The sequence below is a fragment of the Anarhichas minor genome, unplaced genomic scaffold (genome assembly GCF_050575085.1).
Source record: "Anarhichas minor isolate MPS153535 unplaced genomic scaffold, ASM5057508v1 ptg000010l, whole genome shotgun sequence".
NCBI lineage: Eukaryota > Metazoa > Chordata > Actinopteri > Perciformes > Anarhichadidae > Anarhichas > Anarhichas minor.
In genome coordinates this window covers 12,005,001-12,028,188 of record NW_027466456.1, presented here as the reverse complement: position 1 = coordinate 12,028,188, position 23,188 = coordinate 12,005,001, and the positions used below count along the sequence as shown (strand labels likewise).

The 23,188-nt window shown below is 41.9% G+C and overlaps 3 protein-coding genes across 7 annotated transcripts in view; all 3 read left to right on the top strand.

Moving 5' to 3' along the window:
• Positions 1-5,743, top strand: part of LOC142946704 (microtubule-associated serine/threonine-protein kinase 3-like) — a 29,238-nt gene extending 23,495 nt beyond the window's left edge. For all 4 annotated transcript variants that reach the window (XM_076088165.1, XM_076088164.1, XM_076088166.1 and 1 more), the window contains 5 exons: positions 193-419; positions 618-740; positions 900-1,036; positions 1,403-1,587; positions 1,722-5,743. In XM_076088165.1, the coding sequence (XP_075944280.1) occupies positions 193-419; positions 618-740; positions 900-1,036; positions 1,403-1,587; positions 1,722-2,812 (1,763 nt within the window). In that variant the 3' untranslated portion in view covers positions 2,813-5,743. The remainder of the gene's footprint in view (positions 1-192; positions 420-617; positions 741-899; positions 1,037-1,402; positions 1,588-1,721) is intronic.
• A 277-nt stretch (positions 5,744-6,020) lies between these two features.
• Positions 6,021-8,303, top strand: ndufa7 (NADH:ubiquinone oxidoreductase subunit A7). Its single transcript, XM_076088642.1, has 4 exons — positions 6,021-6,127; positions 6,355-6,404; positions 7,182-7,319; positions 8,096-8,303. Exons 1-4 carry the CDS (start codon positions 6,077-6,079, stop codon positions 8,181-8,183), a joined length of 327 nt encoding a protein of 108 aa, XP_075944757.1. The 5' UTR covers positions 6,021-6,076; the 3' UTR covers positions 8,184-8,303.
• Positions 8,304-9,395: 1,092 nt separating this feature from the next.
• LOC142946702 (low-density lipoprotein receptor-related protein 8-like) overlaps positions 9,396-23,188 on the top strand; it is a 20,760-nt gene continuing 6,967 nt past the window's right edge. For both annotated transcript variants that reach the window (XM_076088163.1, XM_076088162.1), the window contains exons 1-8: positions 9,396-9,522; positions 10,398-10,541; positions 12,916-13,299; positions 15,632-15,751; positions 15,910-16,035; positions 19,996-20,167; positions 22,027-22,242; positions 22,892-23,010. In XM_076088163.1, coding sequence (XP_075944278.1) covers positions 9,462-9,522; positions 10,398-10,541; positions 12,916-13,299; positions 15,632-15,751; positions 15,910-16,035; positions 19,996-20,167; positions 22,027-22,242; positions 22,892-23,010 — 1,342 coding nt within the window. In that variant the 5' untranslated portion in view covers positions 9,396-9,461. The remainder of the gene's footprint in view (positions 9,523-10,397; positions 10,542-12,915; positions 13,300-15,631; positions 15,752-15,909; positions 16,036-19,995; positions 20,168-22,026; positions 22,243-22,891; positions 23,011-23,188) is intronic.

The window sequence follows — 23,188 nt, the reverse complement described above, 5'->3', positions numbered from 1 at the left end:
TCTTTAGTTATTCATGCAAATACACCTCTAATGTATTTGGTCAGGAACATTTACCAAAAACCATTATATATTCGTAGCTCTATTAATATTTAATTCATAGCACAAGAACTTAAATAAAAGGCCTTTCTGAGCCAGAAAGCTGTGTATTGTTCAGTCGACATATTTATCGGGAAACGGTCTTGTTTGTTTCAGATGACTTGCCTGGCGGCCTCCAGCCCAGTCCCATCTCCCCACGCTCTCTGTCCTCCAACCCTTCGTCCCGTGACTCCTCCCCCAGCCGGGACCTGTCGCTCAGCCCTTGCAGCCTGAGGCCTCCCATTGTCATCCACACATCAGGAAAGAAGTACGGCTTCACGCTGCAGGCCATCCGGGTCTACATGGGCGACAGCGACGTCTACACGGTGCATCACATGGTGTCGGTGGGTGTCGCCACAAATACAAATTGTGTCGGTCTAACGAAACACACCGCTTTAACTCCTCTTCCTCAGGCATTTTAAATGTCATGTGTCCATGTGAAGTAAAGTGCTTTAGTATGATGACAGAAGAGAGGTATAAAAATGTGGTTCTGTAATGCTCAACATAATCTCCTCACACTCACTGTGATGCTGTTTTAACAGAGTGTGGAGGAGGGCAGCCCAGCTCACCAGGCAGGTCTCCGCACTGGAGACCTCATCACCCACGTGAACGGAGAGTCTGTCCAAGGCCTGGTCCACCCTGAGATGATAGAACTGCTATTGAAGGTACAGCAACTCACTCACACTGCTGTCGCAGGTTATAACTGTGTTTGATATTCAGTTTTAGCTTAAGTTGCTGTGCGTGTGCGTGCGTGTGTGTGTGTGCATGTGTGTGTGTGTTGGTAACACAGATTAATTATCCTTTGCTCCCTATTAAATGTGCAGAGTGGCAGCAAGGTGGCGCTTCAGACCACAGCACTTGAGAACACGTCAATCAAAGTGGGTCCAGCTCGGAAGACCAAACACAAAGGCAAGATGGCTCGTCGCAGTAAGAAGAGCAAGAGGAGAGATAATTACGACAGGTGAGAACCCGAGCTTTGGTTATCTGTCGTTCTCTGCAGCGTTACTCATAGTTTGTTTACTTTGTGAGGTTGGTAGTTGCTGAATGTTGGCAAAAAATAAACTAACCTGCAGAAGTCAGTGCTCTGTCTCCCCCTAGTGCAAGGTACTGTTAAGCTAAGTAACAACTTAGTATTACTTTATTACATACACTGCATGGTGTGGTGGTTCTGTTGTGCTGTTTTTTTAAAATCAGGATGCTTAAATTATTGTTGAGTTTGTGAAACTAACAGATTCCTGAATACTCTGCAGGAGTGAGCCCCCCCCCCCCCCCGAGCTCACTGAACTACACAATAGCACATATGTGACTGTTGTTCTTCTACCTCCAGGCGACGAAGCATCTTGAAGAAGCTGTCCAAGCAGAGCACAGTGATGCACAGCAGTCGCAGCTTCAACTCAGGCCTCCACCACTCCGTTTCCTCCAGCGAGAGTCTTCCGGGCTCCCCGACACACAGCCTCTCCCCCGGCCCTTCCACACCCTGCAGAAGTCCCGCACCCGACCATCAGGTTTTTGGTGAGCTCGGTGTGGCCTCAGAATTATCCATGATAAAATGAAATGGTTCTTTTGGTTCTTGACTCTAACAAGGCTCGAGGTTTCTGCAACTTGTGAAGTACAATGTTTAAAACGGTTTTACCTCTGCTTTCCAGACAATAACTCTCCTCAGAGCACGTCTCCTTGCTCCAGCTCTCCCAGTTCCCCCGCTGCACACATCCGGCCCAGCTCTCTCCACGGCTTAGGCTCCAAACTCAGCACGCAGCGCTACACCAAGGTGGGTCGCCGCAAGTCAACCAGCAACATCCCCCCCTCGCCCCTGGCCTGCAACTCATCCTCCACCCAGCCTCTTTCTCCACAGCGCTCCCCCTCTCCGCTGTCAGGCTTTGCCAAAACCTTTCACGGCTACCACGGCAAAACCCTGTCCCCACCTACCATCGTTAGACACATTGTCCGGCCCCGCAGTGCCGAGCCACCTCGGTCTCCTCTTCTTAAGAGGGTACAGTCAGCTGAGAAGCTGTCTGGTGTGTATCATGCCGATAAGAAGTCGTACACCCCTCGCCGGCACACGCTGGAAGTGCCGTTTTACTGTGAGGGGGACCTGCTGGGTGACTGTGAGGCAGAGGGTTCCTGTGGAGGCTCGTACATCGGGGCCGATCTCGGCAGGCTGGGCGGATACATCGGAAGCCAGAGGCTGAGGGACTCTGGGATTGAACGATCGGAGCAGCTGGTCGTGATGCGAAAGCTCAACCTATCAGAGCGGCGAGACTCCTTTAAGAAACAGGAGGCGGTGCAGGAGGTGAGCTTTGACGAGCCGGAGGAGAAAACCAGCACCACGGTTACAGTGACGCCCACAGCTCCAGGAGCCCATACACAAAATCAGCAGCAGCAGCAGCAGCACAGGACAGAGTGGATGGTCACCCGACCCCAAACCAGCGTGGAGGTGGAGCTGGAAGTGCCGGTGGTGAGGAGGATCACACTGGTGCCCCAGATTGCCGTGCAGGGCTCAACGGAGAGCGAGCAGGATGAGTGGGAGCCGTGTTCAGATGGAGAGGAAACCAACGAAACAGCACAGCTGCAGGTGGGCATCACTTCCTCTCAACCGCAGCAGGCGGGACTTCCTCTTGGTGACCACAGCTGCAAGCAGGCAGCAGAAACCGCCTCCACTGGTCCTCAGGTTGGACCATCGACGGAGAAGACGGAGTGCAGAGAGGGAACGCCACAAAAAGGGCATCTGAGAAAGTGACAACTCACCACTGCACTCGTTTCAACGGCTCATATCTTTTCCTTCAAGTCTGTCAGAATCTGTAAACTCATTTACAAACTGGCTGAGAAAAGTAGGAGAAGATTTTACTTGAATTTTTTACTTGTAAATACGTGCCTCGAGGCATTGCAGAGGTTCTGGTCTTATTTATTACATTTGTCAACTACGATGAGTTAGTAACGGGGCAAGAGGGAAGTTCTCATTAGTCGAATAGCCACGGCTCAGCATTTTTCTAACCATAAAATGTGGTTTTATGTCTTTTGACTGGATAGTTTTTTGTATAAATGTCTATTTTTTGAATAAATTGTTGCAGTACAGATTAGTTTGATAAAAGCTGGGCGTAATTGTTGCAGGACCAAAAGGTACAAGGTTTTTTGTTTTTTTCAGTGTCAGTTCAGATCTGAACAGTGCGGCTTCCAATGATGTAATACTGCTATTATATTCATCTCCATGACCTTTGGTTCACACTGAAAGCAACATGGTTGATTCTAGTCATTTTCTGATCTATTGTCAGCAGTTGTGTCTAAAATATCCAACTACAATAAGCTTTTTATTTTCTTTTTTGCGGCTTTGCTTTGTCACTAGATCTCTAGAAGAAACCGTCAATGCAACCAAGACACAACTATCGTTCATGAAAGAATCACATCGGAAAGAAGCAGCACTGTATTATGATTGTCTGACAGGAGACAGATGGAGAAAAAAAACATAGTTTAGTTATCTGTGTTTCTAATAAGTCATTAAGTTCTTCCATTCACGTGTTGATCATGTTCCTTGCAGTGTGAATTCATGGTCACAGTTTTTCTGGTCAGTGGGGGGTAATATTTCACACCGAAGGAACAATCTGTTATGGAGACGAGCTGAAGCTGACTCAAAAAGGGCATTATGTGCCATGATATCAGTGCAGTGTCCTCAAAGCAATCTTAACATCGCTTGAAAAATGAAGTTGAGGATGAAGTCCTGGATGTTACAGATCATGACACTCTGCTTTGTTGCTACTCGATATTAACTTAGTATGATGCCATATCATAGAGGTATCTCAAGTTTAGTTTTTTATTTTATTTTTATTCCCGCCCACATTTTGACATCTGTAGTCACAGATTCAGCGTGGCTCTACATGTCTCCCTGTAATAACGTGTTCTACTCAAAGCATGCAATTTGCAGGAAAAACATTGAGCAGCCAAATCGAAGTCTACGTCGTCTTCAGAGGCTGGAGGGAAATATCTTTTTGTTCAAAACATTTTGGTATTTATAGTTTGGTTTATTTTTTTCCTATATTAAGACGTTTTGTACCTGGAAAAGTGTTGAATCATTGTGTATTCTTTTCCTGAAATGGTAGCTTTCGTCTTTGTTTTTCCACATGAGCATGTAAGAGACACCATGCCCACAAGACCTGTTCCTACTTAATGTACTGTGTGGTGATGTTTACATCAAGGGGAAACGTGCACTAATGCATTTTGTAAGTGAATGTTAAAGGTAAATTGAAAATGGCAGAGGGAAACCCTTACATTGAATCCAAACCCAGGGCTTCTTTGAACAAATGTTTTATGTCTTTGTATCGTACACATATTGATGTATATTTTGATAACAAGGATGTGTGTAATTCTGATGTGTTGAAGGACACAATATGCACAATGACAATTTCAGGCACCGGGAGTTTTGGAAGTCTGACTTGAGGGAATAAGCTGTTGGTATTTTGGATGTACTTCCCAAATTTGAGGTTTATTGTCTTCTTTGTCGGTGGCTGTTGCTGGATTTTGTACCAATTTTCTCCTTCTAAATCATCGGACTTGTTGATGAGTTACTTAAGTCCCTCTTTCTCCTTAAATCTCATGACGACCTTTTACAGGATGCTTTCATCGTGTCAGTGAACCGCACGGAGAGATTATGTCGCTGAATGGCTCCGTTATTTTTGCAGTCTGACAGAATGGTTTACAACAAACAAACATGCTATGTACTGTACAAACATTTTATATGCCGTGGCTGTATATGATGACGCTACCGTCTTTGATACCATGAAAGAAAACAACATTCATAGAAATCAAAGCTGTTTTTGTTGTTTTGAAAATGTTCAGAAAGAGTAATTTAGCAACAAGCATTAAGTGTTTTTACATGCACTTAAGTAACTAGTTTTTGAAAATACATGTTTTCCTTGGTGTTACGTAAAGGGAGAGTAAACGAGGGTGACACAACTAGAGTTCTGCTGGGATTTCTTTCCATGTGTGCTCTTGTAATGTTTTTTTCACATGTCCACATTTGCATGAAAAATACGTCATATAGGGAAAGTAATGCTGCAGAAAACAAATCGTTACTCTAGAGGTATGTTTGTGTAAATACAATAATAGGTTACAAGTCAGACAAACTAAAACTGCTGATACAACACGATTTGTACAAGTCTCACAGTAAGGGATAACCTGTACTCTAAACTGTACTGTGGAAAGGCTCCATAGCTAAAGAATGCACCATAACACATAAAATACGCCAGTCGTACTTCCAAAAATGATTAGGGAAAACACTTTGCAGTGCATGTATACCCGGATTTCTCCAAATAACCTGGTTTCTTATGTGAATGTAAATGTAGTCGATGCTTGATGGATCCCTTCTGGTTGAAAGCATCTTATTACTGTAACCACACCCGACAGTGACGTGACAGTTGTAGGCTGCAAGCTTAAAACAAGAACAGCCACTGGAGCTCAGCATAGATTCTCAGCTGGTGTTAAACTTGCTCTTAAAGAACAAACTAGCAGGTCAAACTGTTGTACATGTGCATGTGTTCTCGTGTGGACTCCTCTGTTCAGTGCATGCTGCATGAGACGAGCACACATCTGTAATACTTGATTGCATGGTATACCGGCGTTGCAGCCCTGTACTGTGTTTTCTTGTGCAACAAATAAAATTTGTACTTCTCATCCTTAATCTGACTCCACTGGTGTTTTATGTACTTTATCGTTGTTCGCCACACGGGAGAGCTTTTATTTTGTAGGAGTACAAGGAAGACAGATGCTGAGACCGAGTTGACAAAATACAAAAATGGGACATAGACCCATGCCCATAAATATGATTTAATTTAATTTCAAACAAGTTGCATTTCACAAATAATAATCATAAAGCTGCTGCGCTTTCTGTGATTCTATTGGACACGGTTTGTGATGCTGCAGTTCTTCTTTTAAACCGCCAGGTGTCGCTAACGTGCCGAGAGCCGTTGTTTCACACCACAGAAGAAGTCCAGTGTCCTTCACAACAGCAAACATGGCGACTGCCACCAAAATCATCCAGAGACTCCGAAATTTGTTATCAGGGGTGAGCGACACAACCACAGACAAACTTCATATGTATGGTGAACGATATAGTAGATTATCATTGGGTTATTTCTCACAAAAAATAAATTCTGAACAGAAGTGAGTTGCTAATTCTAGATAACGTTAGCTTTTAAGAGCTAGCCTGAGTTGGATGACAGCTAACGTTACGTGTGATTAAAGAAGAGTATTAACTAGCCTGTATGTTTTTATGCCGTTTGTTTTTTTTAGCACAACTTGCAAGGCAAACTGCAGCTGAGATATGAGGAGATTGCAAAGAGGTAAGACTTCCACTCGCGTTAACGTCACCCTGTGAAACCATTAAGACAGCTGGATTAATTGAGCTTCTCCACAGTGCTGTTACACACTAAACTGGAGACAGTTTTAATGTTTCTTGGGTTGTACCCAGTTAATAGTGGTATTCATGTTTAGTGGCATGATGACGTAGTTTTTGTAGAGCAGGAACCGGCCCACCTGCCTCGACGCAGGTGAACCGGCCCACCTGCCTCGACGCAGGTGAACTATCAGCAGCTCATCAGGGGTTGTGTTCAATGACACTTGTCAAGCTCTCACTTAAACATACCTAACTGTGCTGTCAGCACATGGTTTGACACCTCTTTTTGTTCTACTAACCAATGTGAGGCCCCCCCATGAATTTTTTTTTTAACTGAAATTAATCACATTTTTGCTCTAGTTATGGTATTTATGTGCCTTGAAATGTAGCTCTCAGCTCCTGCCTGACTGCACTGTTCCAGGCAATCTAATTAAGTGTTTCTGACTATGTTGCAGAGCTTTAAAGTTTACACCTATTGTTAGTGCTTTGGCATCCAGTAAACCCTCATAATCATGAATCTGTTACTTAAACTGACCATCCTCCATCCCCCTCTCGATATTCTATAATTTCACCACTACCTGAAATAACATGCCCCCACAAATGCAATAAACGCAAGTGATAAATTGAGGGCCTGACAAAGAGAGAAAGAACTGGCGCTGCTAAAACTTTGCACTAAAATCCATCTCATCACTTGTACATTTTGATTGAAATGTGTTTTCTATAGGACACAGCCAGCACCCAAGCTGCCAGTGGGCCCGAGCCACAAGTATGCCAGCAACTACTACTACAGCAGAGATGGACGCAGAGAGTCGGTACCCGCCACAGTCATCATGTCTTCTCAGAAAGCTCTCACAGCTGGCAGGTAAATGATTCAGTCAGTGTGTTTTCATGTACAGTGATTATTTGATTATCACCAGAGAAGGAAGTTTTCTGATTATTACAAAATATCGGACATCTTACTGTAGCTTGATTAAGGTGTGAAGAGAACCTGATGAACAGGGCTGGGAAACGTACAAACAAAAGTGACCTTATTTCTGTTTACAAGCAGAAAGATTATATGGTCACAGAATGGGGGAAACTTGTTTTATCTATGCTGCAATGTGCACCTACAGCTCCTCATTTAGATAACCAGTGACCTATGTGAAATCATCAACTGTAGGAAAACCAAAATATCCAAATATATATTTAGACCAACCTTTAACTTGCTGACAGTGATTCACTCTCTCTGTTAGAAGTCTTGGTCAATTCTCTTTGCTGGAGCTTTATTGTGAACAAACAGCACAGGAAGTGTTGAGTTTGCACTATAGCACACTAAAAAGAGATGAATATTGTTCTGACATGGAGAATAATTATGGCAGTAATGTAAGTAAGATTTGTATCATAATCAAATTATGTTCATGCAGCTATGAATATGTGGAGTAACCAATTTTAAACCATCTGACACCTGCCAAAGATGCTCCAATGCTTGACTGTATTGATCTGATATCCGCTAATGCGCTAATGTCTCTTGCTGCTTCAGTGTGAAGTCAGTCAAACAACTGGATTACACACATTCACCCTCTGTTAAGTGAAATATTCTATTAGTAGTCAATGTTTCAGTACCGTTGTAATTGTTTTGACCCCTCTGATGTCTTCTAGTCAAGTTGCTGAAGTCCCAAAGCTTCCAGTGACCCCGGGTCCCGTATATGAGGAGCTCCCACTCTCCACGGACCAGCCATACCTCTGAGCAGCAGGATTAACTCCGTCAACAACCTAATCTCTCCATCCGAACCTGCTGTGGAGGCCTGACCACTGCGTGTGTTGGTTGTACAATAGAAAATGTGAATAAAATGTGTTTAAGATTTCAGTGCTTATTGTGGTCATACTGTATTATGAACTGAACAAATATGAAATAGATTTTGAATCATCAGTGACAACTATGTGAATAGATTAGCTGCAATTTAAAATAGTTTAAAAAATACTGTGGGAGGTGAGTCTAATAGCAGGGAGGACTATGTAACTCCCATTACATGAAATACAAAATCAGGAGGTCTCATGCATCGGTCTGATAATTGAATTCCCTTGTATTTGACATATTAAGTATCTTTGACATTTAAAACTATCATCAGGTTTGAGAATTGAATGATGAACCTGCCAGAGGGTCCATTAAAGGGAATGCTTGTTATTTTAAAGTGTTTTGGTTGTCTGTGAGTTTGACCCTGGGTCATGTCCCATGTAACTGAAATAACACTTAAATATATATATTTAGAAAATAGATTTCTGAGTAAGTATTTATCAGTGAGGTTGGAGTCAGTACACATTGGGTTTACAATCCTACCTTTAGTTTAACGACCCGCTAATATCCAATGGGTGTTTTTATTTGTCCCAAATGTCTAAAAGTAAAGTTTGAGACACTATAATCTTCAAACTACAGACTTTAATACAGCTGCAAGGTAAGATTTAAGCATCAACACACCTGCCCAGATTATTTAAATTTATCTTCTCAACAGGTGAGAGCATGTTCAGACTTTAGTTTAATCAGCTAACGCGATTGGAAGCAGCTGTGATGGGTGCAGACATTTACACACACTGATAAGTGACTACAGTTACCTAACAATACACGCTATAAGGTGAAACAGGATTTTTAGATCCAAGACGTTGTGTATTTATATGCTATAATATTTGGTACCAGAAAACGTTTTTCAAGGCCATGCTGGCCCACTCAGCTGCATTTCAGTGAACACTAAAAGACGTTTAGGAAACTAAACGTAATTCTTAACTAATTAAAACACGATCCAATTTATTTTAAAAAGGTGAACTACGACGGCAAAATATTCGACGTCAACGAAACAAATAACATAAATGAATAAAATAAATGACAAGTGAACGGCAGAGGCGATATTAATATATTTTAAACTTCCTCGACCGTCACCGTAACAACTTCTCATTCAACCTACAGACAACTCTTGCGTCATAATTCTGCGCCGCGTGCGAGCGAGCGATACAACTGTGGAGGACATCGAGCATGGGACACCTTGGACGTTTACTGCTTCTGCTCACGCCTTTGAGCTGGTGTCATATTTGGGGTAAGCTGCTGACGTTACTTGTGGTTGTGCGGCATTAAAGAGCTGCTTGGATTAAGTGTTATTAGTATTTTAAATGGAGGGGCGTACTGAGTGGGAGTTCACAGTCGAGCAGACCTGTCAGTTTGAATGAGGTCCGTTTACCATGCAAACAGGAGAACATTACAAGTGCTTTCCGTGTTTCTTAACAAATACAACGTTACAGGAAGCCTGTCTGAACCCTCTCTTTTTTATTTCTGTGAAATATATGTGCGAAATTTGCGAATAAAAGGAGAAAGATTAAAAACGAAGGGTGTTATTCTTAATCTCTGTTGCGGATGTTAACTGACTCCTTTGCAGTGCATTGTTACATATCTGCATTTTCAGGTGTATATGGGTATGCTATATAATATATACATAATACTTGCATATCTAAATTAAATAAGAATAATTACAGACATTTGTAAGTGAAGCTGTGTCGGTGTAGCTCTGTAAACTCAATGAGGACAAGTTGGAGCATGAGCTCTGAGATAGATTATTGGAATCGCATTTTGAGCAGGTTATTTATCCAGTTTCAGAAAATGTGATGTAATTCAAGTGAAGAAAATAAGCTTTATTTTGATAATTTATTAAATAACTTCAGGATTACCTTTTTACAGGCTTTATGTCACCACATGACCTATGTCACAATGTATGATCATTGGATGATCACGTCTTTTTGTTCTTTGGCATATGATATTTTTTTTGTTTGTGTCTTGACAACATTATAATGTTTTTTTTTATAAAACACAGCATACAAGACGTATCCTTTTGTCTGTTATGGAATTGTTATATTGTCCTTTGTGATGCCTTTGACTGTCTGACTCTCTGCATGGTAACAGTAAATCGTCTGTTTGTAGGAGTCTCAGGTGCTGCAGCTCGTTCACCTTTCGCCTGCCACCAGCAGCTGGAGTTCAGGTGCATCGATGGCTCGTGCATCCCGAGACCGAGTGTGTGTGACGGTCATGCAGACTGTGAGGACGGCTCAGACGAACATCGCTGTGGTGAGAACATTGTTGACATGTTCCAATCCACAACCGCACACAATACACACACATAAGTAGCATAAACCAAACCCCCCCAAAAATGGCACTTCTTGATAGTTGTGTCGTAATTTGAGACAAGGAAAGGCAGATTCATTTTAACAACAAGGCAATTCACGAAAAGGCTTCAGAGGTACAAGAAAAGCAAGGCAGTATAAAAATACGTACACGGTATCTCTGTAAGATTTATAGAGTGAAATAAAACAAGAGCTACGATTTCCTTAAATATAACATTGAACAGTAGAATGGATATATATGAATGGATAGTTAAAAATGTGATTTGATAAAAAATAAGTCGCACACAGAAAGTTGTACAAGATACATGGGGCATAAATACAGAATCCTGCTTCTCCATGCAAACACCTCAACGTCTAACTGATGCATTAACACAAGGGATTTTCTAACTAGCACTTCCCTTCCTTTGAGAGAGAGAGAGAGAGAGAGGCTGATAAACAGATGGATGATTGTTTTGACAATGGTAAAGGTAAAAAGACAGACATCAAAACAAATGACAATAGGTAACAGAAGTATGGTTACCTTGCACCGTCATAAGGATTCACTGTACTTTGAATTTATACACTTTTCCTAAAACTCACACACTGACATGTCCACACTGGCTGGTGACCTGTTGATCAAAGGTGATTATCTGCTCTATCAGTGGCTTCACCAACACAAAGGTTCACACAATCACCATCTCTAACTACTGTGTAGCCCTTTTACCTACACATGTCTTACTCAACATACAGTATATGGTGTAATGCAGTGTGAGCTGATTATAACCGACTCGTCTGTGTGGGCAAAAATACCGTTGCATATTTCTGTCTAATAATCCTGATGAAGTAATTACAGACTTTGAAATTGAATTCCGGAGGGATTTGGTGTTGCATGAACCACAAGCTGTGTAACGTTAGGAAAGTAAAAAGCCTGCAGGAGAAAGTGAACAAACATAAACACTGTTGATGTGAGGAATGCCAGCAGGTATGAATATTAGCAGTGTTGCTTGAGACGTGAGACCTGAAAGTCGCTGGTTTGAATGGCAGCCAGGAAAATGTAGGAAGGGAACAGGATTTACTTTGTTCCACTCAGAAGTGCAGCAGATTGTGGTTTTACTGGGATGCAGTGAGAAAAGAGCAAATGGATGATTGCAAGAGGAAATGATCTGTTGTCGATCACAGAGCAATGCAAGTTCATTCAGATTAGAATAAAGAGATAGTAAGTTTAGTAATTATGGGTGTACAAGGACATTTTTGGTAATATTGTAAACAGTCTGCAGAACTGCATCATGACAATATTGACTTTTTTATAAAATCACTGCTCCAATGTGATTTGCTGAATTATTCATAAAACACATTTCTGACTGCTTTTTCCGTTGATACTCTTGAAAATGTACTATTGTAAAATATACAGTATATATATATTGTAAGAGCCATTTTGTTGTTTTAGTTTTTGTACAACCTCCCACCACATGGGGGCGTAGTGCCGGTGTGATCCTGGCCACAGGGAATATAATCAGTGGGGTCATTGGACACAGGTTGTTGCTAATAGGTAGAAGCAAACAGTTTTTGACCGTGAAGATTTAACGAATGCAAATGTTATGATTTATTAGTTTTATGGAGAAAATGGATAACTGAAGAGAAAGTGGTGAACTCTGATTATGTGAGAAATAAAATGCCTATATTCGAAACTGGACTTTGTTATTTATGGCACGCGTCAGAACAAACATTAGTGACATTTTTTATTGGGAAGCAACGGTCACTATATATATATATATATATATATATAGATATATATATATATATATATAGATACATATATATATATATATAGATATATATATATATATATATATAGATACATATATATATATATATATATATAGATAGATATATATATATATACAAAACTTCATATACCCTGAAAGAGCATTTTTCTTAATATTGCTCACATTAAACCAAGCTGAAGATCTGGATGGTTGTGATCTTTCTTATTGCTTATGAACTCATGCGATGGACCCATTAGACGGCTGGTTGTGATGAAAACATGTATTGTGATTCATTAGCCTTCCCATATACATTCGCCCCCACCAAACTTATTTTCATATTATTTTTTTATCTTTTCCTCAACGTAGTTCTCTCTGACGTCGCACATTTAATTTGGTTGCTCTCTTGAGTTGCTCCGAGACTGCTATTAGAGATGCATTACAAACTGAAACACTCAACGGAAATTAGAAGTGGGAAGCCCTGATGTTTCTGGTAATGCTAGTGGTCTGAATGAACATTTCACTGGCTCGATACTTTATTATTGACGTAACTTGTGACTCTCTCTCTCTTCACAGGTCACTTCTTGTGTAAGAAAGATGAATTTGCCTGCCGCAGCAGACGGTGTATAGCTCCACATTTGCGTTGTAATGGCGTGGACGACTGTGGCGACTGGAGCGACGAGGCTTCCTGCCAGAACTGCACCGCCCCGGACTCCTCCTTCTCCTGCGGGCCGTCTGACATCTGTCTGTCCAGAAACCAGCTGTGCGATGGGCGAACCGACTGCAGAGACGGCCGGGACGAGGCTCGACAGTTGTGCGGTTTGTCCCGGCCGCTCCCGCAGACCTCTCGCACGTGCAAGCCGTCTGAGTTTCAGTGTGGAGATGGGCAGTGCATCCGCCAGAGCTGGAGGTGTGACCTCTCACCAGACTGCTCTGATGGCAGCGACGAAGACAACTGTGGTGAGTGACACGGCTTCACTTCTCATCCTTGAATTCGCAAAACAAAAGAAAATCAGTATCATAGTGCACGATACAAAAGTATGTAGACAATCTTGTCCAAATACTTTTTTTGTACTTTGGGTCTGAGGCTGTTTCTACATGGTTTGGGCTATTAAACCCAATAAGGGAAATGTTAATAGTACTGCATACAAACAAATTGGTGAAGGCCCTTTCTTGTTCCATCGTCACAATGCCACCGTGCACAAAGCCATAAATAAATGGTTTTCCCAGTTTGGTATGGAGGAACTTTTCTGCTCCTGATCTCGACACAATCCAACAGCTTTCGGATGAACTAGAACACGGACCACACGCCAGGTCTTCATCACCCAACGACAGCGTCCGAGCCAACGTTCGTAATCGTTCAAGTGAAGATAACGGAGCACAATTTCTGACGGTCCCTCCTCAAAGTTATTCATGCTGTTGCCCTCGGTCGTTCCCAAGAAAGCAACAGAGGTAGAACGTTGTGGAGGGGAGAAGGTTTCAGAGCGCTTCTGTTGCATGCTGACATACTGATGCGTACATACTTCAATGCTGCTGTGGCTGAGAACAAATCGCTGCTGCCAGGTTCCAATGTCTTATGAACGCCTTTCCTTTGTGGTTTTGGAAAGAGATGTTTTAACAAACGCATACTGTAGTCGAGCGCCCACATGTGGTACTTGATTTTACTAATCAGCCAGCAGAGGGCAATGTGGCACCGCTCCATACTGCACCTTGGCTTTTAAAGAAGGGCTTCCAGCATCTTGCGACACAGATCCACAGGCTGTTAACGTCTATTACGAGGTTATTAACTAATCTGTTTCTTTAGGAAGTGCCACAAAAACGAGATGCGTACATATTTCTGGACTTGTCTTTGGTTGGGAGTTGGGTGGAGAAAACAGTTTTCAGTAATAACAGAGAACTCTCGACAGGTCAAGTGATATTACCGAGTTCAGAATTGCTAAGTCAAAGAGAACTTTTTGTGTGATCGATGCCGGAGTCGTTGGTTGAAAAACACCACATGGGGAATACATTTGCGTTTTTGTGATAGGGAGCGCATGTGTACTACAGCTGAAATGATTAGTCCATTAGTCTCATCCTTGATCACAGAGCATACTTGTGGTACTCTACATTTTTTCCACTCACAAATCATTTAACAAACAAACGGCAGACACTGTCATCAGGCTGTGAATCTGCTTGTGGTTAAAAACCAAATGTTTGGTAGCTTTTTGTTTTCCACATTTAATAAATAAGAAAAGACTTTTCTATTATGCAATCAGCATTATTTATTTATTTATGCTTAATTCTTTTTTCTCAAATGCAAGTCAACATCTGATGAGGGTGTTTTTGTTGTAATCTACTCTGCTGAGGTGTAGGTCAGTGAGTATTTTATCATAGTATACTAGTAGTATACTATACATACACAATATACTAGCATATGGCAATAAAAGAGGGGAATGAAGAATAACCCTTATTTTGTTTCTGTGGGTGTTTTTAAGGGAAACGTGTCGTGACTATAGTTTGCATGTTCCATAGTTTATCTGAAGTGTGTCATGCAGTGGGACTTGGTCTGGTCTTGACTTGGTCTCAACCCAACCACGTCTTGGTCTTTTCTTGGTCTCGACACACCGTGGTCTTGGTCATGACTTGGTCCTGGTTTAGGTGGTTTTGGCTACAACACTGTGGTAGGTTGTGTGTTTGGTTCCTTTCTGCACTCTGGCCTGAAACTAGACACTTAAGAGAGAAGTGACATTTCTCAAAACGGCTGGATGAATTAACAAATCCTCCATCGCACCATAGTGAGTCAAAAGTTTGCCAAAAGAGAAACTCGCTACGTTAATTATGCAAAGAGGAGGTCCATCCCAGAGGACTGCACAACAACTCGTGAAACTAACATTTGAATAGTTTAAAAATGTCAACGCCAAAGTCCTCTTACTTGGATGAACTCCATCTTTTGCCTTCTGCAAGAAACATATTAGATATTTTCTGCGTCATGAATCTTAGAAAAAGAGGTGTTGCTATAATAATAATTCAAAATGTACCTTACCAAAACAAAAATGCGGTTGTAGACCCAGACGGTTTATCAACATGTAGATGTCTCCGTTGCTTTTTTTAAATTTTTTTTTATCTTATGTTTGTTTCATTTAACAATAAATTGTTTTCAACCCACCTGAGAACAATTTGTCATTTGGGAAGCCATGCATGTAACTCAAAACAACGTTCTGTACGTGAGCACGAACAAAACAAATCTTCACATTTCTCATGCTGTCCTTGTATGAATCCACTGATGGTGATGTAATGATTGTTTTTTTTGCAGATCAGAACGAGTGTCGGGTCAATAATGGCGGCTGCTCTCATCGGTGTGTTGACCAGCCGCTGGGTTTCCACTGTGACTGCCCCAACCACATGAAGCTGGTCGGGGACAGCGAGTGTGAGGGTGAGTGGCAGCCTGATGGAGCAGCTTGGTACCAGTTTGACATCACCAGTTATAAAGATGTGTCCTGACCTGCACCATTTTACACTGTACACTGTTTTGAACATATTCCTATGCTGCATCCTTGAAACTCTTTTTCAAATGTCCGTTCTTTCGCCTAGAGGTCGACGCGTGCCTGGAGAGCGACGTCTGCGATCAGCTCTGTGTTCACACGAACGGCAGCCTCTCCTGTGACTGCAACAAGGACTACCAGATAAACCCGACAACCAGAGAGTGCAAGGCCAAAGGTGAGAAACAAATGATCAGAACGTCTGGTAACCTGCCACTGACATAAAAGTTGTTTCTCTTACCACAGAGAGCCTGGGTTAGTAGGATGGAATGAATGGAGGAGGAAAATACAAGTCAGAATCGAGGCAGCATGACTTTTTCTGTATTTTATTGCGCTGCTGTCTGAACTGTAACACAGTATGCATCTTTTCCAGAATACACTGACCAGGACACAGAGTGCTGCCTGCACAGGTCACCATGTTATCACAGGACCAACAGATAAGACTATGTGCAGACTACATGACTATTTTTAACAATTTGCCTATCCCAGACTAATTTTTTGAGAAAATCCCTGAATCATATTTGATTGTATCATGGGATGATCTCATGGGATATGAAAATACAGTGCGTGCACAACAGGAAGCTTGAGCTGGGAAAGAGAGTCTCTCAAACTGGAATAATCTTATGCTTCTCGTCTCTGTCTAGTTTAATAACAACATAGAATTTTTGCATTGTTGAATCCATTTTCAATAAACGTGCTCCTAATGTCCCTCAAAACACGATGTATTGACTTTAACAATATCCAATTTTATGTTCAAGCCACTGGGGGGCGAACGGGAGAACTTGTTCGGACACGTGTTCTATGCCAAAGAATTCACTGTCCAGTGTGTATCCACACTGGTCATAAAAGAGTCCACGCTTCTTACTGATGTTCACGTTTATTATTGTCCTCTCATGGAACACCGTGAAAACTAGAAGACACAAAATAGCTTCATGTACAAACAACAAAGAAACAAATACTCTGTCTCATCACCTACAACAAGTATAACAGTACTTTAATCAGTTAACTTAATAAGCTTTACCGTGTTCGCCTGGTAGACCAGCAGGAGAATAACATGACGGGAAAGAAAAGGTTCGCTGGTTTCACCCGCCATTTGTCGTCTTTCTGAGCTCCGTTTAACTTCCGGGGTAATAGTCATGTTACAACAACAAAAGCTCGTCTATCATCATCAGTGAAACAAGGGCAAAACGATAATGAGTTTAACACAAGGTACCCAAAATTACAGTAAACATAACATGTATTATAATTGCAGAAATAAACTAATAATAATACAAATCGCGGAAGTCAACTTCCGGTGTTGTCATGGCAAAGTTAATACGCCGATCAGCGTCAGCTACACAGTGCGCTGCGTCTCTTTCGATCTGTTGATCCATTTATTCAGTTGCACATTGACACCATGTCGTTAAATCAGCATTGTCCAAGAACACCACAGGATACTCCACGACAGGATAATGCAACACCTTGACACGCCACGCTGACACATTGGAACATCTGAAAATTTAGCAACGTAGTTGAATAACAATTTATTAACTCTATACCACAACACAGTAGAATGTTATTAATGAAGAACACTGTTCTCCACAGCCATAGGGTAAATAGTAACTTACTTTACTAAGCTAGAGAGTAGATAACTGATCACTGACTGATTAAACCAGAAGCTCTGTAGTTTCGTTGTTTGTAACTACTTCCCTTTGCCATAGAAACTCTGTGAGGCAGTTTGAATTGATCAGCTCTGCTAGCTTGAGGCATGATCAGCAGGGTTCTCCCCTGTGTCGACGTAGTACCAATGTCCTGGGTTGGTGGTTTCCCGAATTCTCTGGACACGGTTTGCGACGAAGACATGGAACCTTCGAGCTTCGTTGTTGATATGCCCTAGGTCTACTTGTGAATCTGTCCAAAAGTACTCTCCATCAATGCTGAGCTCTAGCTCTTCCTTTAGCATATTGGTCAGAGCAGCAGAGATCACTGCTGCAGTTAGCTCTAGTCTTGGTATGGTGACTATTTTTGTGGGTGCAACTCTTGCTTTGCCCATGATCAAGGTGCAGCCCACCTTATCTTCACTTACCAATCTTATATATGAACACTGACCATAGCCTTGACTGCTAGCATCTGAAAAGTGATGCAGTTCAACTTTCAGGACCTTTCCAAAGTTTTCAGGAGTAAAGCATCTTGGGATCTGAATATTTTCAAGGTTTCCCAAGTCCTTCACCCAACTCTCCCACCTTGGCTTCAATTCACTGGGCAGTGGTTCATCCCAACTGATGCCCTTCTGACACATCTGTTGTAGTACCCTCTTTCCTTGAAGGATGAATGGAGGCAGAAATCCTTCTATGTCCCACCTTACTTCCAACACTCTTTGCACTGGAAGATCGTCGTAGTTGAGATCCACATTCTTCACTTCAACAGCACGCTCAGTGACACAGATGGACTCCATTACCTCTCGGATATTGGAAATGAACTTGTGAAGGTGTAACTTCCCTTTAGCACAGACCACTTGGGTTTCTTTCACCAGTTTGACTGCTATGTCAACGGATTCCAAGCTTATGAGGCCATCGTCTACATAGAAATGCTTTCTGATAAAGCTAGCTGCTGATGGAAACTCTTGCTCGTTTTGGCCGGCCAGATGCTTTATGCCATTATTGGCGCAGCTTGGAGATGATGATGCTCCGAAGAGGTGAACTTTCATACGATACTCTCTAGGTTCCGAGTTGGTATCTCCATTTTCCCACCACAGGAACCGCAGATAATCTCGGTCTTCCTTGCTAACGTGGAACCTGTGGAACATTTCTTCCACATCACACGTGACTGCAATGGGATGTTTACGGAACCGGCAGAGCACTCCAGTCATTCCATTTGTAAGATCCGGTCCTGTTAGCAGATGGTCATTCAAGGCAGTGCCTTCATACTTTGCAGAGCAGTCAAAAACTACCCTAATCTTCTCAGGTTTGTCTGCTCTCTCTGCATCGCCATCCTTGAAGACACCTTCCATAAATCTCAAATCGTCATTCCTGAATTTAGGATCTCTGTCAAGTTTCCTTTTACGGTGCTTCAGCCGGACTAGGGCAAGCTTCTTGTTGTCAGGGAGGTGAGGACGTGCTCTGAAGGGAAGGGGCATCTCAAAGTGGCCGCACTCGTTCTGCTGGATTCTTCCCTTTAAAACTTGCAGAAACTGAATATCTTCTTGAGATATGCTTTTTTCTCCATTTATTCAGTTGCACATTGACACCATGTCGTTAAATCAGCATTGTCCAAGAACACCACAGGATACTCCACGACGGGATAATGCAACACCTTGACACGCCACGCTGACACATTGGCTGACACGGTCAAAAAACGGTTAGCTTCCCGTCCACACACACACACCTGATTCTCATCACCAGGCACTTGCCTATATGCACTTTAATGTCAATGTGCCACCCCGTGTTCAATGTCAGAACTGCATGTCTAAATTCACCTTGAGTTTCCCTCAAAGATAAAAGAAAACAACAAAACCACATTATGGCTCCAACACACGATGAACAGAGCACATGGTGTGAAGGGTTGGTTTCCCACTGCTGGGAGCACAACCATGAATGCTCGAGGTCATGATGTTTGTATAAGAACTCAACAGAATACATGTTTGCACATTAACTTGTATTTGATCTGTGGCATGAAGCAAGCTTTTTCTGGTTTAGTGTTAATCAGGACCTGTTCCACCTAAATACACTTTGACTCATTTACAGTGTGAGCTAGTGTGGCTGAACAAACATATTAGCCAACATCATTCATTCAACTAGAGACCTCGTTATTGAACAAGCATCAGAGTCCTCAGGAGAGGACTATTATTTTGATATGACGTCAAACCATGAACTTCAAAGTGTCCACACTCCTTCATATTCTTCTGTTAAAGTGTTATTTGACACTGGCTTACAGGTTGGGCTGCTTTAATTTTCCACTTTAATTCCATATAGTTTAGCTACTTGTTCCACTTTTTAAAGCCGCTCGCCTCATTGCCACTCGTCAAAAATGTTAGTTTGATACTCGTTTGGAAAAAAAGGGAATTTAGTTTATTTCTTGTGTGAAGACACAAGCATCAGCTCAGGACATCTTCAGGCATGACACGAGAACAACTGTGTGTTCTTTCTGTGTGTCCTTCCAGGGGATGGGGCTCAGCTGGTTTTCACCTCTTCTAAAGGAATACGTTGGATAAGCACCACTGGCTCTGAGTACAGGGAACCAGCTCCACATCTATCAGGACCAGGGCCAGTGGCGGCTTTGGCCTCCAACCGAACACTGTACTGGGCTCGGCAAGGACAAGGCTCCGTATACAGGTAACCGAGTGGAGCTGAAGCCACCGAAACACCGCTTTATATTACCGTACAAAGCCAAAGCAATGCTTGAGGTATGTGACAGTTGCAACTCCTGTTAAAAGCACACATCCTTGATGCAAATGGGAATAATCCATCCATCCATTAATTATCCACCACTTATGTGACTATGGGCCGCTGTGGCAGTAGGATAAACGAGATAACCCAGACAACGTGTTCTCCGTACATTTATCCTGCTCCTCCTGGGGCATCCAAAACTTACCCCAGGCAGATCAGGTATATAACTCATCCAAGGTCTTCTGGGTCTCTTCATTGCTGGACATGACTGGATTACCTCCGCAGGGGACATTTATTTACTATATTTTTATTTTGGACATGGCTTATTGTCTGTAGAGTATGTTGTCCCTGGTTAGATGGTTAAAAGGGAATCGGAGAACAAGACAACATATCTCTTCATATACAGAACATAATAAATATGCACATTATAGTACAGTGCACCTCCACCAATACATAAGAATTCAAATAAGAGGAATAACAGAGAGGGATCAAGACACACAGCAAGATTGCAGCCGAGAAAACCAATAATATTGTGACTTGTTGATTATTAATGAGCCACAGCTTCAACTGAAAGATATTTAATTTTTGAGCGCGGATAGTAAATTCCATTATTCTGACACGGTTACGAAAAATGCTGTCTGACTGAAAGCATTTCCGGTAGACCTCCAGGACACATCCTGAACAGATGCCCGGCCCACTTCAGCTGGCCCATAGATACAATTTTAATGTGATAACCGAACAAAGAACAAGTTAAATAGATAGATGAATCAAGATCAACCATTTCACTCCTCCCTCTGTTATTCTTCTTATTATTATTATTATTATTATTATTATTGCCTCTGTTTTATTTCACCGACGTAAAGCTTTCAGACAAGGTCTCTATCTGATCTTATAATCTCAGCTCCTACAGATAAAGAGATGCAAAGTCCTGGTTATTTGTGCTTCAGTTTTTCTTTTAATATAATTGTTCACTGATAAGAATTTAAAGGGCGATTGATAATCCTGCTAACATAGTGTCTCTGCGTTGTTACGCACGTGAATCATTTGATTCCGCAGACAAAATTCCCTTCTGGGAATGAATTCATTTCAGTTTAACTGAAAATCCTTTTAAAATTTCAACCAACAGATTCATCTAATGAAAGGACTCGGTGGGAAATTCAGGTTGTGCACATCAAGATGGGAAGAGTCATCGTATGTGTATGTTGCCACAAAAAACTGATTATTAGATAAAGTCTGACCTGCAGATTCCGATTTTTGCAGATTCCGATTTTCTTTGTAGGAGCTTTAATTGACAGCGAGGCTCCAGAGAAACTTTTTTCACCACCACCCCGACAAAATAACTTGAGTGTAAACCACCAACAATTCTAAATGTTTAATTATGTATTATAAGCCCCCCATGTCCTTTTCCTACTACTTTCCTACTATTTGGTCATTAACGGAAGCAAACGTGTACATTTTGACCTGATGGTGGTAATAGATGGAAAGTCAAGGGATCACCCAAGTCATTAGGCTTCATCCTCTGGGGGACATGAATATCTGTAAACAATGTCTCAATCCATCCAGTAACTTAAATAAATGGATAATAGAAAAAGGTATTTCAGTCTGGATCAAAAGCTGAATAAAAAACAAACGCCGAGGTTTGTAGTAGTGAGTTGCATTTTGCTCTAAAGTTAATCCGAATGGGAAGAGATGAAGTAACCCATTGAAGGTTGCAGTCATGTATTGTCTTACTCAGTATTTGGATGGATTGCAAACCATGTTTTGTTTTTTATATACATGTTTCTTTCACCCCTGATGTTTTTCAGAGTCTCTGTGGATGGAAAGACGGAGGATTCGGTGTTGGTGCTGAAATTTCAAGGTTCAGCGTCGGGCCTGGCTGTGGACTGGATCCACCAGCTCCTCTACTGGACCAGTATGGAGAGCGGTTCTGTTAACGTTGGCCTGCTGGACGGTTCGGCTCAGCGTCTGCTCATCACGGGATTGGATAAGCCTTCTGCGGTGGCTGTGGATCCTCTCCAAGGGTAGGACCCAGGTGTTTACTGCTAACAGCATCATCAAGGAGGTTCAGTGTATTGAAATCAGCAGGACTGTTAAACACTTTAGCTGCAATGACATATTGTTTCGTCATGATCTTCGGATTATGTTTGCTTTAACATCACTTACAGTAAGAGGTGGTTAGACACCGGACTTCCTTCAGGGAAGGGCAATATGATACATGGTAATACATACAACAGATGGCAGCTGCACAGTAATGAAAGCTACACTTCTTGTTCTCAACTCAAATACATTCAGGTCCAACAACATGGGTTCAGGTTAGTTTGAGTTTTAGCTTAGTCATTTATCTCTTTTTTCTTTGTTAAAGAGCTATTTGTTTGGCAACTTGGGGGGGAAAAAAACAGCTTAGTCTGAATAACTTTACAATAATTTCCCTACCTGGGTTTTAAAACATAGAGCCTCCGCTATCCTTAAATAATGACAACAATAAGACAACTTGTATACAGCACATTTCATAGAAAAGGTGCCATACAATGTGTTTCACAAAATGGAAAATACACATAAAAGCACAAATGCAAGAAATATGAATTTACAGAAGAACCTTCAAAAACATTATGAAGCAAGAATGTTGCCGCAAAACAAGCATTTTGTCATCCGCCGCGTCTGTTTCCTCAGGCTACTCTTCTGGGCTCAGTGTGGCAGCTCCCCAAAGATTGAGAGAGCTGGCTTGGACGGTAGGGACAGGATGGCTCTGGTCATTTCCTCATTACGCCAGCCTGTCGCAATCTCTCTGGGTATGTTCTCATATTTCACAGAAAATAATGGAGTGAGCTTGTTGAACCTTCAGGAGGTGTTGACATCTATGTAGATTACAAAAAACACAGAAACACCATCAGCTTCCCCTTTTTTAAAAACAGGAACCGTATGTGTGTGTGTATGTATGTAGTCAGACGGCTGATTGCCATCACAGTA